At 35.8% G+C, this 16362-nt stretch overlaps 1 protein-coding gene across 13 annotated transcripts in view; it reads left to right on the forward strand.

The window, feature by feature from the left end:
* The window catches only part of PRRC2C (proline-rich coiled-coil 2C), a 96226-nt gene that overhangs the window by 25555 nt on the left and 54309 nt on the right, over window positions 1–16362 (forward strand). For 9 of the 13 annotated variants that reach the window (XM_010851990.1, XM_010851945.1, XM_010851976.1 and 6 more), the window contains 10 exons: window positions 3054–3219; window positions 4110–4287; window positions 5845–5954; window positions 7041–7166; window positions 8896–9116; window positions 11881–11963; window positions 12573–12706; window positions 12787–12874; window positions 14355–14499; window positions 15327–15380. In XM_010851990.1, coding sequence (XP_010850292.1) covers window positions 3108–3219; window positions 4110–4287; window positions 5845–5954; window positions 7041–7166; window positions 8896–9116; window positions 11881–11963; window positions 12573–12706; window positions 12787–12874; window positions 14355–14499; window positions 15327–15380 — 1251 coding nt within the window. In that variant the 5' untranslated portion in view covers window positions 3054–3107. The remainder of the gene's footprint in view (window positions 1–3053; window positions 3220–4109; window positions 4288–5844; window positions 5955–7040; window positions 7167–8895; window positions 9117–11880; window positions 11964–12572; window positions 12707–12786; window positions 12875–14354; window positions 14500–15326; window positions 15381–16362) is intronic. The other 4 variants (XM_010851951.1, XM_010851969.1, XM_010852000.1 and 1 more) reach the window with 2 other exon arrangements.

The raw sequence follows: 16362 nt of genomic DNA on the forward strand, positions 1-16362 counted from the left end.
CTCCCCGCCTTATCCAACCCCTCTAGGTTGTCACAGAGCACCCATTTGAGCTCCCTGCATCATACAGCAAATTTGTGGTAATTGTATATATTTCAGTACTACTGTCTCAATTCATCCCATCCTCTCCTCCCCCCCCTACAGTTCCTCACATGCTTTGTAAACATTCGCTTGGCTTGGTCTGCATCTGAAACCCTTAATGTGAAGTAGATGCCTGTGTTCCCAGGTAATTCAAAACAAAGGAGAAATGTAAACAGGCAGTGGGATTCTTTAGGAACACAGAATTCTGGGTTGGAGATATAAATTTGACACACAGTTGGTAGTTGAAGCCTTAGAAGTGGGTGAGATTCCCTGCAGACAAATTGAGGAGGAGAAAGAAAGTAGTGAGAGGATGGGTAGCACAGAAGGAAGGATTGGTCTTCGATGGAATGTAAGGAAAGGTACACTTCCTTTATTGCAGTGATTCTGAAGACTGCTTACATGTTTAGAATAGCCTGAGGAGCATTTTCAAAATAAGAATTGATAATCAGATCCCACCTCACAACTCTAGAAACTGGTATGTTTTAAAATCCCCAAGTGATTTTAATTTGCAGCATATATATAATTTGCTTAGCATATATATGAAGGTAAAAGTCGCTCAGTCATGTCACCTGAGCCGCTAGTAAAGCCCAGGAATACTGGAGTGGGTAGCCTGTCCCTTCTAAAGCGGATCTTTCCGGCCCAGGAATCAAACAGGGGTCTTCTGCCTTGCAGGCAGAATCTTTTACCAGCTGAGCTACCAGGGATGCCCTAGCATATATATATATATATATATATATATATCATTATATCTTGAACTTTTGTGTTTTTTCACAGTCACTGGGAGGGCTTTTTAAAGCACAGTGGTCTTATCCTCAGTTTGATTCAGTAGGTATGCGTTTGATCCTGAGAATTTGCATATCTAACAAGTTTCTGGATGATCCTGAGAACTACTTTCAACAACAGATGAAGGAAAGGCAACCCTTCAGAAAGATGGATGTAGATGCAGGTGGGCTTGTAGGTTTGCCCTAAGGAAATTAAAAGTTTTTTTATGTTACTGCTTTTTTTATGATGTAGGCAGGTGAGGGTCTCCATGAGTAGTTGTGGTTTTAAGAGAGGTTTGGAGATTCTTAGGTGTTAGACTTCCTGGTGGCTCAGACAGTAATGTGTCTGTCTACAATGTGGGAGACCTGGGTTCGATCCCTGGGTTGGGAAGATCCCTTGGAGAAGGAAATGGCAGTCCACTCCAGCACTATTGCCTGGAAAATCCCATTGACGGAGGAGCCTGGTAGGCTACAGTCCATGGGGTCACAAAGAGTTGCACACGACTGAGCAACTTCATGTTCATGTTCAGGTGTTAAATTGCCATCAAATGAGGGTGAAAGAAGAAGTTGACAGTTTTTATTTTACACCAGTTACCTTATTTTCACCTGAAGAAAGATCCCCTTGAATCTTAATTTTGTCATCTAGTGAATATGCACTGTCCTCTTTTTTGTCACTGGAGAGGAATAGTCTTCCTGTATATCTTTGTCCATGTTATTGGTAAAAATGTGTCAACAAGAGAGATTCTCTGAGTATAGCTGTCTTCACACTGTCATCATTAGCACCCTTGGGATAAAATTAATTATATACATCCTTGCACCTATGATTGCAAGCGATCTATGTGTTAATGTAGTTCTTTTGGTTGCAGGTGAGTGATTTACACAATTTATTTCAAATTGTAAATGTATACTTGGAGAAGCTAAGTAATTAGTTATAGGAGGCAGCATGGTATAAACCGACTGACCAGAAGCCTTGATTTCAAAGCCAGTCTCATTTGCCTATGAACATCAGTTTCCTCATCTGTAAAAACCAGAATACTAACTATATCATAACATTTTTAGTCTAAAATGAGATAATGTAAAGATTACAGATAAACTTTATGGAACCACATGAATACTGTATGTTAGCTGATATGAATGTAAAATTATACCTTTGGATGTGATGCTTATTCTGTAATTGACAAATGTAAAACCAATACATGAAAGGATCTTTATGATGATAGGACCTACTCAGGCGTTCCTTGACTTCGAATGCTTTTTGCGTTACATCCTATTTTGTACTGTCTTTAGCTCTCATGCTTTTAGCTATTGTTGGTTTCTTGTTAGATTCACTACCTCCTGCCCTACTTCTACTCTCAAAACAAATAGAGCAAACATGCACAAAAAAAGAAACAGTTCCTAAGATTGATAATGTATATCTTAATAAATTGAAGAGAAATAGTATGAGAGCTAATCTGTATCACCTCCCCTGTGTATTATTAGGCTAGTTTTTAATTAGGGTATATTAATTCCAAAGATGAACATTCTCTTTGTATATGAATGTTCATTAAAATACTGTTTACTTCTCATATATACAGAGACTTTTGACAAGTGTACACTTATTTCTTGAACACTTTACTCTGTAGTGAAATAGAATATTGTGTCTTAGATTTATGAGGGAGTGTTCTACCCTTTGCAGAATGCATAGAAAATAGAATGTTCTTTCTATTCTAGACTGTTAAATAAAAGATTCTTGTTAGACACATATTGCCTGAAAACACAGGCATGCAGTTTATAAGAAAAGGATGTTATCCTTCTGTCACATTTGGACTCCATATGTGTAAGCCGATCATGCCGGTCATCTCAGTCCTATTAGGTTGAATAATATTTGCTTATTAAACAGAAAGACATTCTCCATCGATTAACTGTAGTTCAACTGTTCATCTCAGTATGGCTTAAAACCCATATTCTCTATACGATAGTTAAGTGGTTACAAACCATAAATAATATACTCACCAAGCAGATGGCAGTTTATTTTGATTAACTTTGTCACATGTTGGTTGTTGGAATTTTATAGTATTAAACAGGCTCATGAAACTATTATTAATGTGAGTTATTAAAGAATGATTTAACATCTCATTTTTATTTTTCAGAATTTCTGTGAACATTTGAATTTACTAAGTTTTTAGTAAACTAAAATGTTCCTCCTTAATTCTCTTTCTTCTGTTAATCTTACAGACTGATTTTAAGGGGTGTGGCAGAAGGTTCTAGACTCGATGAGTTTCCACCGAAATGTCGGAGAAGTCAGGCCAGAGCACAAAAGCAAAGGATGGGAAAAAGTATGCGACACTCAGTTTATTTAATACTTACAAGGGTAAATCATTAGAAACTCAGAAAACCACAGGTGAGTAAAATCAAGTGGCTTTTATGTTTTTTATAATTTTCATGGTTTCGTTTTATTACTCTAAATCACATACTAGAGCTACTGCTGTTAGGATCTAGGTAAACCTGTGTTAAAGCAGCCCTGTTTGCATTGTGCTTTTTATGTACATACACATCTATGAGGGGATATGAAGTTTTTAAAGTTAAAAGTTTATAAATGTTTTAAAATGTTTATTTTTTTCCAGTTTGTTGTCAGCAGAAAATAAGTTAAACTGTATGGTTCCAAAGGGGAGACTTGGTTAATGAGATTAATAGGTATAAAGCTAAAAATATTTTAATCAGATGTAGTTGATTTATAGTGTTTGTTAATTTGTGCCATATAGCAAAGTGATTCAGTTATACATATATATACATTTTTATATTCATTTTCCATTATGATTTATCACAGTATATTGAGTACAGTAGGACTTTGTTTATCCATTCTGTATATACTAGTTTGCATTTGCTGATCCCAAACTCCCATTTTACCCACTTCCCCTGGGCAACCACAGGTCTGTCCTATATGTCTGTGAGATTGTTTTATATCTTATTTATTGTTTCACGTATGAAGTTTTGAGTTTAAAATCAGTTCCTTGGAAAAAGTACAAAACAGCACTGTCAGTGTTTTGTTTTTTGTAGTTTATAGAGTTAGTTTAGCTGTTAGAATTTTTCAAGCATCTGTTCAGTGACTTGATAGTTAATTTGAATACAACTTCTTCCTTGGGTCATGTTGCAGGTTTGTGGCTTAGTTTTAAATTTTTTTTCTTAAAATATTAGAAAATAATAGCTCAAGATTCCATTAATTCCTATTGTCTTTTGTGTTGTTTTAAGAATAAAATAGTTACTAAGAAAGTTGATGTTACTGATCTTTAGTTGCAGCTCGCCATGGATTACAGAGTCTTGGAAAAGTTGGTATTTCTCGGCGTATGCCTCCACCTGCTAACCTCCCAAGTCTCAAAGCAGAAAACAAAGGCAATGATCCTAATGTGAACATTGTACCTAAAGACGGCACAGGATGGGCTTCAAAACAAGAGCAACACGAAGAAGAAAAGTAAGTCAAAGTCTACTAAAAAATGAAATCATTCCCCATTCTTTATGTTTGAGTCCCTTCTATGTGCTAGGTGATATGCTATGTGTATTACATATATCATGCCCTTTAAAATGTTTTATATATAGTCAACTCTAGTGTAATTTTTACTAGGAGTGGGTTTAGTGGCAGTATTTTCAGGTGTCAGGGCAGAACAGATGACAGAAATACTGGTCACAACTTTCCTTTTATCGTACACTGTGTTAGGCTCCCTGCTATTCCTCACCAAATCAGGCATTCTCTTTCTATGATTTAAGAGTCATTCTGTTAAATAATTTCCACAAAGCTTAGAGTTTCTGTCTGCCTCATTGAAACTACCTGATGTACATCATAGGTGATCAAGTAATACTATTTGAATGAATAAAGAATTAATAAGAAAACTGGCATGGAATTAGTAATGTCCCTCTTAATCATAATTCATTCAATAAATATTTAGTATTTAGTATTCTGTGTCAAGAATTATGCAGGGCTCTTGGTTTATTGAATGACCAAGCCAAGTAGTGGTAATTTTTAAAAATAGACAAGAAAATGAGTGCTTGATACTTTTTGTCTATAACTATTACTAAAGCTCTGGATTCTGAGGAGCTTTATATGATAAATGCTACTACTTGGGTGAACCTTATCAAAGGCTTATTGTTCTCTACTTCTTAGTTAATAGAATTATTTTGTAGTAGCAAGTCAGTTTTAGGTCTGAGTATACCGGAAATATATTGCATTTCTTAAGTCTGTTAACTGTTTTATTTTTAAGCCTTAACTCATTGCAAGGATTGAATGAAACTGTGAAAGTGAAGTCGCTTAGTCGTGTCCAACTCTTTGCGACCCCATGGATTGCAGTCTACCACACTGCTCGGTCCATGGGATTTTCCAGGCAAGGGTACTGGAGTGGGTTGCCATTTCCTTCTCCAGAGGATCTTCCCGACCCAGGGATCAAACCCAGGTCTCCCGCACTGTAGGCAGACGCTTTACCATCTGAGCCACCAGGGATGTCAGTTGAAACTGTAGACCCTTGTAAAACACCTTTTACTCATGGGGACACATCAGTCAGGTTGCTATGACTTCTTTTGATTAATAGTAATATATAATGGTGAACCTATTGACTGCTGAATGGAGAGCTTGCTTATTAGCCTTTGCTCCTGGCTAATCCCACCAATCCAGACTGTATGTATGCCTATAATGTTATTTCTAATTATAAATGTTTACTTCTTCAAAAGTAATTTTTGGTAGCTATGTTCAATAATGAGTGCTTCTATTTTTTCTCTCTCTCTTCCTTCCCTCTTCCCTTCCTTTCCTTCCAAAATTAAAAACAAAGCTGTCATCTCCTTGGGTTATTCAAGGGTAGAAATAAAAGAGGACAAAAATAGCTGTACTTCTTTTAAAGGAATGTTGCAGAGAGAAAGCATAGGGGGGTGCATCTGAGTAAATATGTAGCCAAAATCATTTATATACAGATTTAGCTTAAGTGAAATATTTATTTTGTTTAAACATACAATATCTGAAATAATGGATTCATATTTTTTTAAGAGCACCAGAAGTTCCACCAGCACAACCAAAACCTGGGGTTGCAGCTCCCCCAGAAGTAGCACCTGCTCCCAAATCATGGGCCAGTAACAAGCAAGGTGGGCAAGGAGATGGTAAGTAGACATTAGCTGGGGAAACTGGTTAGGCTTGATAGTTACTGAACAGCCAGACAGAAGATAAGGGACAAATTATACTGTTTTGGCAGGGGCAGAGAACACTGTCAAAAGAAATTATTAGACCCTTAAAAAAAAGGATCTTTTAAAAAAATCTCTTGGGCTGGTTAAGTTTCAGTATTAAGACCTATATATGAGCCAGTAATAGGAATCAAAGAAGTAGTCTTTAAGATACCCCAAGCCCCATATTACTCTGTCTTTACCCTCTGTAACCAGACAAAATCTTGTGCCTTCAGTTCTGAGACAGAAAATACCCAGACATTAATGTTGATTGCTGTAAACCATATTAATATCCATCCGTGCCCTTTAACCTTTTCTGTTTCAAGCATGCTACTCCCAGTTTCCATTGTAGAGAAGATCTAGGAGAATAGCCATCAAGGATAGTAGCTGTAATACTTCCCTCCCCGCTAGGAATGATGGGCTTCCCAACAAAATTTAATTTCCCCACTTGCAAATATGTCTGTAAAACATACAGAGAAACCCGTCTAGGCCCTCAAGCTAATAAAGTTAGTTCTTTTAGTTTATGGAAGTGTAAAATAGGCAGGCAGGTAGATAGGCAAATGAGTGAATAGTGAGGTGCCATCAGTATCTCAGCAGTTAAACAAAAACATCATAGCCTCACCATATTTGTAGTGTTGATTCATAAATTCTGTTTTAGTAATGTTGTTTGAACTGATTCTTAGTGTTATTTATTAGCGAAAAAATTTAACTTGTGTTGAAAATGAAAGGAGTCATAATAAAAGAGAAACAGAAGTGAAACTCTCCTCGTTTGCTGCACCAATTTTAATGAGTCTGCCAGAACGATGTCTGGCAGATTCCTTTCTCAGATTTTTTTTTCTCCTCATGGCTGTTCATTAACTTTCCAAGGGATTCTAATTCTAGATAAATTGAAAATTTTATGGATATGTACAGTCACCATTGCAGTGTGGAATAAATTACCAGAAAAAGGAGAGAGCTCTATCCTGGAAGGGTTTTTGTATTATCTTCAGTATTATATGTTGTTGTTGTTGTTTTTTTAATGTTTAGGAATCCAGGTGAATAGTCATTTTCAACAAGAATTTCCCAGCCTACAGGCAGCTGGGGATCAGGAAAAAAAAGAAAAAGAAGCAAATGATGACAACTATGGACCTGGACCCAGTTTACGCCCACCAAGTAAGAATATTTTCTCTTAGTAAAAGTGTAGAGTGAGATTATATTTGTGTTCTGTTTTGATACAACCTCCTGCCTGCTGCTGTTGTATGTAGTTTGAAAAGGCAGACAGTAACTATAATTGATTGCCACTTAAGTATGGTTTTTACATGAACAGCATCAGTTTAACTTGAGAACTTGTTGGAAGTATGTGTCTTGGGCCTCACACCAACCTACTAAATCAAAAGTTAGCATTTTAACAAAGTGACTAGAGAACTTACATCAGTATTTGGTTATTTTTACAATAGTAAAAATTTTTAGCAAACCTCCCCAATATGCAAATGTTTATGTATAAATTTTATCCATTCATTTGCTTTCTGCTAATATTCAGGGATCCCTTGCTTTCTGAATTCAAACTGAGGAGCTAATCAGTTTAAATAGTAAGAGATACTTGTATTATATGCATTATAAAGCAGAAAATAAAAATAGAAATGTAAAATCTTTGAGAGATTTTAAAATGTCTAATTAGTTATGTTGGATTCATAGTGGTGTTACCAGATACCTCAAAGGACCCTGGACCCTGTACAGGGTTTTCCTCTTTGCAGTAATAGTTACAAATCCATGTTTTTTTATAACCTGATACATTTTGTATTTCTTTGGCTATTTCTTATCAGATCTGAGTAGATAATTTTTTTTTTAATTATTGTTATGTGGTTGATGAGTTTATATTAGGAATAGTAGTGTCGACTCCACTATAGTTTCTTTTCACCAGTTATCTGTTGCTGTGTAATGTATTTGGCAGTAAGATAACAAATTGAACTGGACATTTCAGTCTCTGGGGGTTAGGAATCTGGCAGCCACTTAGCTGGGGGTTCTGCCTCAGGTTTTGTTGGTTCTCATCAAAATCACAGTGAAGCCTTCATCTGATGCTGACTTGACTAGGCGTACTGTGTCAAGCTCTCTCATGGCTCATTTGTATATGGGCAGCTCACAACATGAATTCCTCAGAAAAAATAAGGAGGGACAGACAGACATCTCTCACTCAAGATGGAAACCCCTAGGCTTTCATAGCCTGTTTTCAGAGAAGACCGCCAACACATCTGTCTTACTCTACAGGTTGCACAGACCAATCCTGGGACACAGTTGAGTGGACTACACCAGGTGTAAATAGAAGGAGTAGAGACCACTGGAACCAAACAGGGTTTCCTTGTAAAACCAATTATCTGTTTTATCTGGTTACATGTAGTTGAATCAGGTTACACAGACACTAAATCTGTGCGCTTGGGCACATGTAATAGGCAGTAATAGATGGAAAATGAATGAGAGCATGCATCACTATCAATCCTTTTGGGGTATAGAACTCCCTTCCCTCAGGACTGCTCTGGTATAACTGATTTTAATCTCTGTATCAAAAACTGGTGAAGCTTGATAGGGAATTCCTCATATTTTCTTCCTCAACCCCAGTGTTTGCTTCTGGAGGTACCCTCTGAGGTGTATCCTCTCTACTTTGGAAGTCACTGCTCTGACTACCTAAACACCTTCAAAGCCTAGATACCTAGTACAGCCTAGGTTAGACTTTCACTGTTCCTTCACTATGCTTACTTGATTTCTAGTACAGAGTAGATTAGACTTTACTGTTCCTTCACTGTGCTTACTTGATTAAATATTCTTGAAATATGCCTCACTTGGTTTCACTCTGTTCCATTTTGAGATTTTCTTTGTTTTCTTTTTTTCCTATCTCTCTTCACACCAGATGTTGCTTGTTGGAGAGATGGTGGCAAATCTGCTAGTTCATCTTTAACATCTGACCAAGATGAAAAGCCTGGCCAGGATGAAAGCACAGCTGGAACATCAGAGCAAAGTGATATCCTCAAAGTGGTAGAAAAGAGGATAGCTTGTGGTCCTCCACAGGCTAAACTGAATGGACAACAGCCTGCCCTTGCTTCGCAATACAGAGCTATGATGCCTCCTTATGTGAGTATTGTTGAATCAGCAAGGGGTTAAATAAGAGGTTTTTGCTCTGGATACCAAGGGAAGAATTGGAATGGGGAAAAGTTTAGGTCTTTATTTTCATTAACATCTAACTAAAAATTAACATTTCCTTTGATTATGAATTTAGGAATCAATCACAGCAGTACCTGAGTTTTATCCTTTATAGGCATCATGTAACGTTACATTAAGATACTGCAAATATTTTTTATACTCAGCATAACTTCAAAATAGTTATTAGTGTTACTTACTGAAGCATGCATGTTACTGTATCACAAATTTTGTTTTTTAAATATCGTGGGGACAGAATTTTAGTATAATTAATTTCTTAGTAATCCTGTGTTTTCAATTATGCATTTAAAAACATTTTTATGAGATGATGTCCATAGGATTTATCAGACTGCTAAAGGGGTTGTTCATGGCACAAAAAAGGTTAATACCTGCTTTAGTTCTAAAGTTTTTATTAATATACCTTTAAGTGTTTTTAAAATCTTTTTATAATGAAATATTTTTAACATTCAAAAATAGAAATGATTAAAAGAAAGCACGAACTTTCTTCTTCCCCTATCTGCCATACATCTTCAACAATTACCAATTTGTGGTACATCTTGTTTCACTTACATTTCTCACCACCTGGAATTACTAAACAAATCCTAGTAGATCATCTCATCCATATATATTTTAGATTAGATTTTAAAAGAGAAAGACTAGGGGAAAGCTCATAGTGCCATTATCACACATATAAAAAAAATTCTTCTTTAAATACTAAGTCATTGTTCCAGTTTCCCTGATTGTCTCTTAATTAGGATCCAGATACCATCTATTCTTGAGATTGGTTGGTATTTTTCTTAGCATTTTTGTTATCTATGGGTATCTTTGCCTCCATCTCTTACTTTCTTTGGAGCATATCTATCACAGTTTGTTACCCGTGGAGTTTCTCACAGTCTGGGTTTTGCTGATCCTGTCCTTGTAGTTTCATTTAATGTATATTTCTGAGGGGACTTCCCTGGCAGTTCAGTGGTTCCACACTCCCAGTGCAGGGGGCACAGGTTCAATCTCTAGTCAGCGAATTAGATTCCACATGCCACACATTGCACCCCCACCTCAAAAAAAAGAACCTAAGAGTGGCAGGGGAAATTTAATTTTGAAAGTATGTATTACTATATATACTTCTGACCCCTGTATTTCCTATAAATTTGTTGCCCTCTTTTTGTTTGCTCTCAGTCTACTGTGAAATTGTATGGCGAGTTACATGTGTTCAAGTAAATAAATTTACGTTTTATTTAACCATTCTAAGATAGAGGGAAATCAATTATTAGTACAATTGCTTGTTGAATATTTTCTTTAATTATTGGGGTGTATAATAAGATCGGTCTTAAATGCTAACCTGACCTTGAGTAATGATTTGTATCCAAATACTTGTCTCCTGGTATTTTTCAAGTTGTGCTTCCAAGGACCCCTGAATTTCCAGATGTGGGGGTGGGATAAGGGAAGGTAAGAGGAAAGATCAAGTCAGCTCTGTTACCAATTTCATCAATGAATTTATTCAAATAAAGTGTTTCACTAAACAAACATTTTTAAAAATATTATATATTGAAAAGTTGTTTCTACAATGTTCTTGAGGCAAATTCCTAAATTTTAAACATTTACCACCACATAATATCTATGCCTAAGTAATCAGCAGAAGGATCTAATGCAACTTAATCTATGACCATTTGCCTCCAGTTATCTATTTGCTAATTTCAGTGTGGAAGTGAGATGGAACCAAAAATTCTCTGGAGTATTCCCCAAACACAAAGCTACCCCAGTTGAGTTTCAGCTGTTGCTTACCTTAATTAACTTTTGCCCCAACCCTTCTTAGAAATTTCTTCTTTACATAGCACAATCATATAAGCATAGCTTTTCTTCAAGTATGAAGTAATTTCCTCATCTAATGGTTTTTTTGTTTTTAAAGAAAAACTAATCTATTTCAGGATATAAATTATGTATTTAAAGTAATACAATTTCATTTTTTTAAAACATAATTTAACCTGGATATGAGCAGAGTAAATAACCAAGCACTGCTTGACATTTCTTCCCTTATAAATCATAGGTTAATTCCCTTGGTATTACTAGTTGTCTTCATAATCTATCTTACAAATTTTCCTAAAGTCAGATTCACAAAGCCAAGTTCCCATGGAGAGCATCATCTTTGGGTCTTTTTATGTAACTACTATCTGTGTAATAACTTGACTCAGAATCCACTTATGCCCTACCCATAGAAAATCCCTCAATTAGCTGCCTGCCCACTTCCTCCCTCACCTTCCTCGGGTTATGGGCTATGAGTTCTTTACCAACAAATCTGCTCTCAGTTACTCTACTCTTGCATTAGGATGGAGGTTTCACGTTGTATCATTTCACATCTTTAAACTTGGTTAAGAAAATTGAAGTTTTCTGAGGTGCATGCATGTTGTGTTTATTTTCAATTCCGTGCAGTTATTTTTATGTAACTTTGTTAATGAGATAACAGAAGTTCTTAATATGATGTGTCCTAGTTCTTACCTCTTTGTAATGACTTGGTAGAGGCAGTAGTTTTATAAATGGCTTGTTATTGACAGTGAATGATAATCTATACCAGTAGATAAAATTCTGTATTCACAGTGCTATTTATTTTAATAATTTCTATATATTATAATTTCAGGCTTAGGGGTAACCTTTTTTTTTTAATAACTTAGTAGCTAAATTTACCAATTTTGTTTCCTTTATGCAGATGTTTCAGCAGTATCCTAGGATGGCCTATCCTCCTCTACATGGTCCCATGAGGTTTCCACCTTCTTTATCTGAAACAAACAAGTAAGACTACTTGTTAAGATTTTCAGGAGGTTGAGTAGATTGTGGGGATTTATTATTCTGTCTTCAAGGTACATTTGTCATCAATAAGTAATTGGTTAACTTTCATCAATAGAACAAAAATACTTTAATCTTCTAAAACATTAAATCACTTGACATAAAATTCTGAAAACTGAAAATTGTGGCCCCCAAAATGGATGGCACTTTACTCCGTCTTCCTTCCATGACGTTGATAACCCCCATTCTTTTTTTCCTTAATTGTAAACCTTGAGCATCCTCCTGAAAGATGATTTTCCTTCAAGTTCTTTATTTTCAGATGAATAGAACTCTTAGCCATATAGACTTCTAATGTATATTTGTTTTATTTTAAATGCTTGAAAATTTTGCTGTTAAATATCTGCATAAGAAACATCATTATGTATTGTCTTAAATTTATGTGTTAATCTTAAAGTCTCTTCATACACATGCCAGTGCAGAATACTTTGTATATTACCATGTAGAAAGCATTAATGTTGAATTGAAGTTAACTAAATTCCAGTCTTTTACTATTTTCCTAATTTAGTATCATTAAAACTTGGTATCCTTTTTCCCTCATAACCTGTCACTGCTTAGAGGCCTTCGAGGAAGAGGCCCACCTCCTTCATGGGCCTCTGAGCCTGAACGTCCCTCCATCCTTAGTGCATCAGAACTGAAGGAGCTTGATAAATTTGATAACCTAGATGCTGAAGCTGACGAAGGTTGGGCAGGTAGGAGACAAGATTAATAAAGCACTTTTAGATTTTATACACTTTGAAACAGTCAGTCTGAATTCTCCTTAATTTAATAGGTGCTCAGATGGAAGTGGATTATACAGAACAGCTGAATTTCAGTGATGATGATGAGCAAGGAAGTAGTAGTCCTAAAGAAAACAGCAGGTAAGTTGTGATATCTGTTACTAATAATAGTGTGAATTTGTTAATGTAACATGGACCACTTATTTAATTTTATTTTTGCCTGCTCTGGGTCTTTGTTGCTCACAGGCTTTCTGTAGTTGTGGCGAGTAGGGGCTATTCTCTAGTCTTGCACGGACTTCTCTTTGCGGTGGCAGCTTTTGTTGCAGAGCACGGGCTCTGGAGAGTGCGGGCTTCAGTAGTTATGGCCTGTGGGCCTAGTTGCCTCTTGGCATTTGAAATCTTCCTGGACCAGGGAGTCCAGGAAATGAGCCCATGTCCCCTGCAGTGGCAGTTGGATTCTTAACGACTGGACCACCAGGGAAGTCCCACATGAGCCATTTATGCAAAGAGTTTTCATTGATAGGTATTTGCTCCCTGCTTATAGAATTTCTGTGTCCTACTCCGAGGATTTTTACTGAGTGGGAAGGTGATTGATGAGCCAAAGTTTCAAAGTATGAATAATCAAGGAATTAAGAGTCTGATGTTTCTAAAGAAAATACTTATTTTTTTAAAAGAAGCTGTTTATATGGCTCAGTCCCTAACCCGTTCGCCTAAAACTATCACAACATTGTTTGTTAGTTGGCTATACCCAATACAAAATAAAAAGTTAAAAACTGCATAGATGCTTGTCATCTAATGGAGGTACTTTGAGAGACCGTATCAGGGATCATTTAAAACTTTTTACTTGCTTGGCCTGATCCATATTTATGAAACTGGAGAAAACTTACTTGGGTTACAACAGCTGCTTCAAGTCTTTGATTTTTTTAACTTAACAAGGAGCAATAAGTTCTTGGGAAATGGGAGCTTTTCCTTTTTTTTTTTTTTTAAAACATGGGGCGAGGTCAGGAATATATGGGTCATAAAGCATAAAAATTGGGCTCTTAAACAGGAGCTTGCATGTACACATCGGTATAGTTTTTCAGCCATAATGTTGTAATACATTGCTGTTTGATTATCAGCTGTGAGATGCCTGTGATTTGTCATTACTTTTAAAATACTATAGCTTGATTGCTCTTTTTCACTAAATCAGAACAAATTAGAGTAAATGAGAATAATTAATTATCTGGAGTATTAGTTGCATTCAGATGAGAGTTTTGGGTGAGAATAATAGAATAATAGAAAATGATGGAATCATATTGTGTGTCAAGTTTGAGTGTCTGTATTTGACAAGTACTCTATTGCAGCTTATATCTTGTGATAATCTGGCCAAGCCCAGGCATTGCAGCTTATATCTTGTGATAATCTGTCCAAGCCCAGGCCCCATCTCATTGCAGATAATAGCGTGTATTTCTTGAGTGAATAAATTAGCACTGCTCAATTAAAAAGCCACCTCATTCCTTAATGAATTTTCCCCCAAAACTGAATGAAAGTAATGTCTTTTTTATGTTGAGAAAATGCATTTACTTAACATTTATATTTTGTCTATTCTATTTATTATTTCACTTGGGTTTTGATTCTTCAGTGAGGATCAAAGTTCAAAAGCCTCTGAAAACACTGAAAACCGAAAAGAACCAGATGAAGTTTCCAACACCAAATCATCTTCTCAGATACCTACCCAGCCATCAGTAGCAAAAGGTCCCTATGGGAAAGGACCGCCATTTAATCAGGTTTGTGGGAATCATGAGGTTCTTGTCACTGCAGACAAGGGACAAGGATAAATTAATCTTATAATCATGGAGTTGGAAAAAGACTTAGGAAATGGAAACTATATATTTTTTCTTAAAGAGACATAAACCATAGACTTATTGCATACCAATAAGAGCTGTGTAAGAACTAGTAGTTGTCGAGTAGTATATGCTAAACCACAAGTTTGAATTTCATAAGCCATTGGTGAGTCGTTGGAAAATAAATTTGTGAATTCTGGAAAAGCAGGTTTTTTAAATTAATTATTAAGTAAAACCTGTATTTTGTGTGACTTTTAACTGACATAATAGGGAATGATGAATGAACAGAGAAATATAGACCATATCTTCATATGTGTGTGTGTGAGATCCTGAAATATAAAAACAAGTAACTAATCCATTCATATCTGGTTCCAGTGTTTTAAATGTTTCTTTTCTTTATATAAACTTAAAAAGTTTAGTCTGCCATTAAGAAAAAAATTCCATGAAAAGAATTGGACCTATATAAATAAAAATTTGAAATTAAAGGCATAATTCTCCGCAGCCAGATTACTTGGGCTACAATTCTAGGATTTTTACACTAAGAATCTACTTTTAACAAAGTTATTTTGTGTTTGTAACTTCATTGAAATGCTTGAGTGATTCTATAGAATGTAGTTATAGGGACTGATGTATTTTTATTTAAAAAGGAAAAGAGTAATAATGTTTTACTTTTTGCAGTCTTTTGGTCTCACTGAAAAACATTACAGTCAGAAATATTTGAAGTAGATATTTTTTATCTTATTTTGTAAAAATTATTTTCTTTATAATAGGAACGTGGACCATCATCACACTTGCCACCACCTCCAAAGTTGCTTGCACAGCAGGTAAATCTTAATTAAATGCTTGTTAATGGACTGTAGGTATTATTTGCCCTGTTTGTTACAGTGGAAAGGTTCTGTGTTTCTAATTGATAATTTTTATGAAATAGTTACCAACCTACCTTGTAGCTGCACCTCTTTCTTTAGCTTTCCCTCTTCCTTCTCAGCTCATTAGCATGCTCCTAATTTTTCTAAGAAAATAAAGAAGCACCTGTTCTTCCCAATCAAGTACCTTTCCTGTACTGACTTTTTTTCTATTGTCCTTGTTCCTTAGGACCACCTTTCTACTTGTTCCTGGATCCCATCTTTGTCGGTTACCAGTAATATTGTCTCTCACCTTTAAAAAAAGTTTTAAACACCAACCCTTCTTCAACTCACTACAGTTCACACCTCCCCATCACCACCACCAATTTCCTCCCTATATCTCTGTTCTCCTTCGTGGCAAAATTGTTTTAGTGAGTTCTTTACACTTCCTGCCATCACTTTCTCATTAACCTTCTCCAGTTATACTTTGATCTCCCAGTATACCTTTGAAAAAATGTTATTATCAAGATTAGTAATGACTGTTCCATCTTGCCACAATCCATTCTCCTGTATTCATTTACTTAATCTCAGCAGCAGTTAGCATAGGTAATCTCTTCGTCCCTCCATCCTTCTAAAATTTTGCTTTTGAGGTATCACAGATATTAACAATCCACAGGCCTTCCTTCCTTGATCACTCTGATGTGATAGGTGCACATACCATCACCGTCATCTGCACTAGTCATTTTCCTTTTAACCACTGCATGCTCTTTGTAGCATTTCTATACACATACAAGCTAAAACTAAAACATTTAGCAGAAAATGTAGAAGAAAGTCTTTATGAACTTGGGCCAACAAAAATGTCTTGGATGAGACAAAAAAGACATGAATTAGAAAGAAGAGATTGATTAGTCTGATTTTTTAAAAACATCTCTAAGGCAAAGAAAAGATCACAGGAAAAATATTA

The sequence above is a fragment of the Bison bison genome, unplaced genomic scaffold (assembly GCF_000754665.1).
Source record: "Bison bison bison isolate TAMUID 2011002044 unplaced genomic scaffold, Bison_UMD1.0 scf7180017851926, whole genome shotgun sequence".
In the NCBI taxonomy this organism is placed as follows: Eukaryota; Metazoa; Chordata; class Mammalia; order Artiodactyla; family Bovidae; genus Bison; species Bison bison.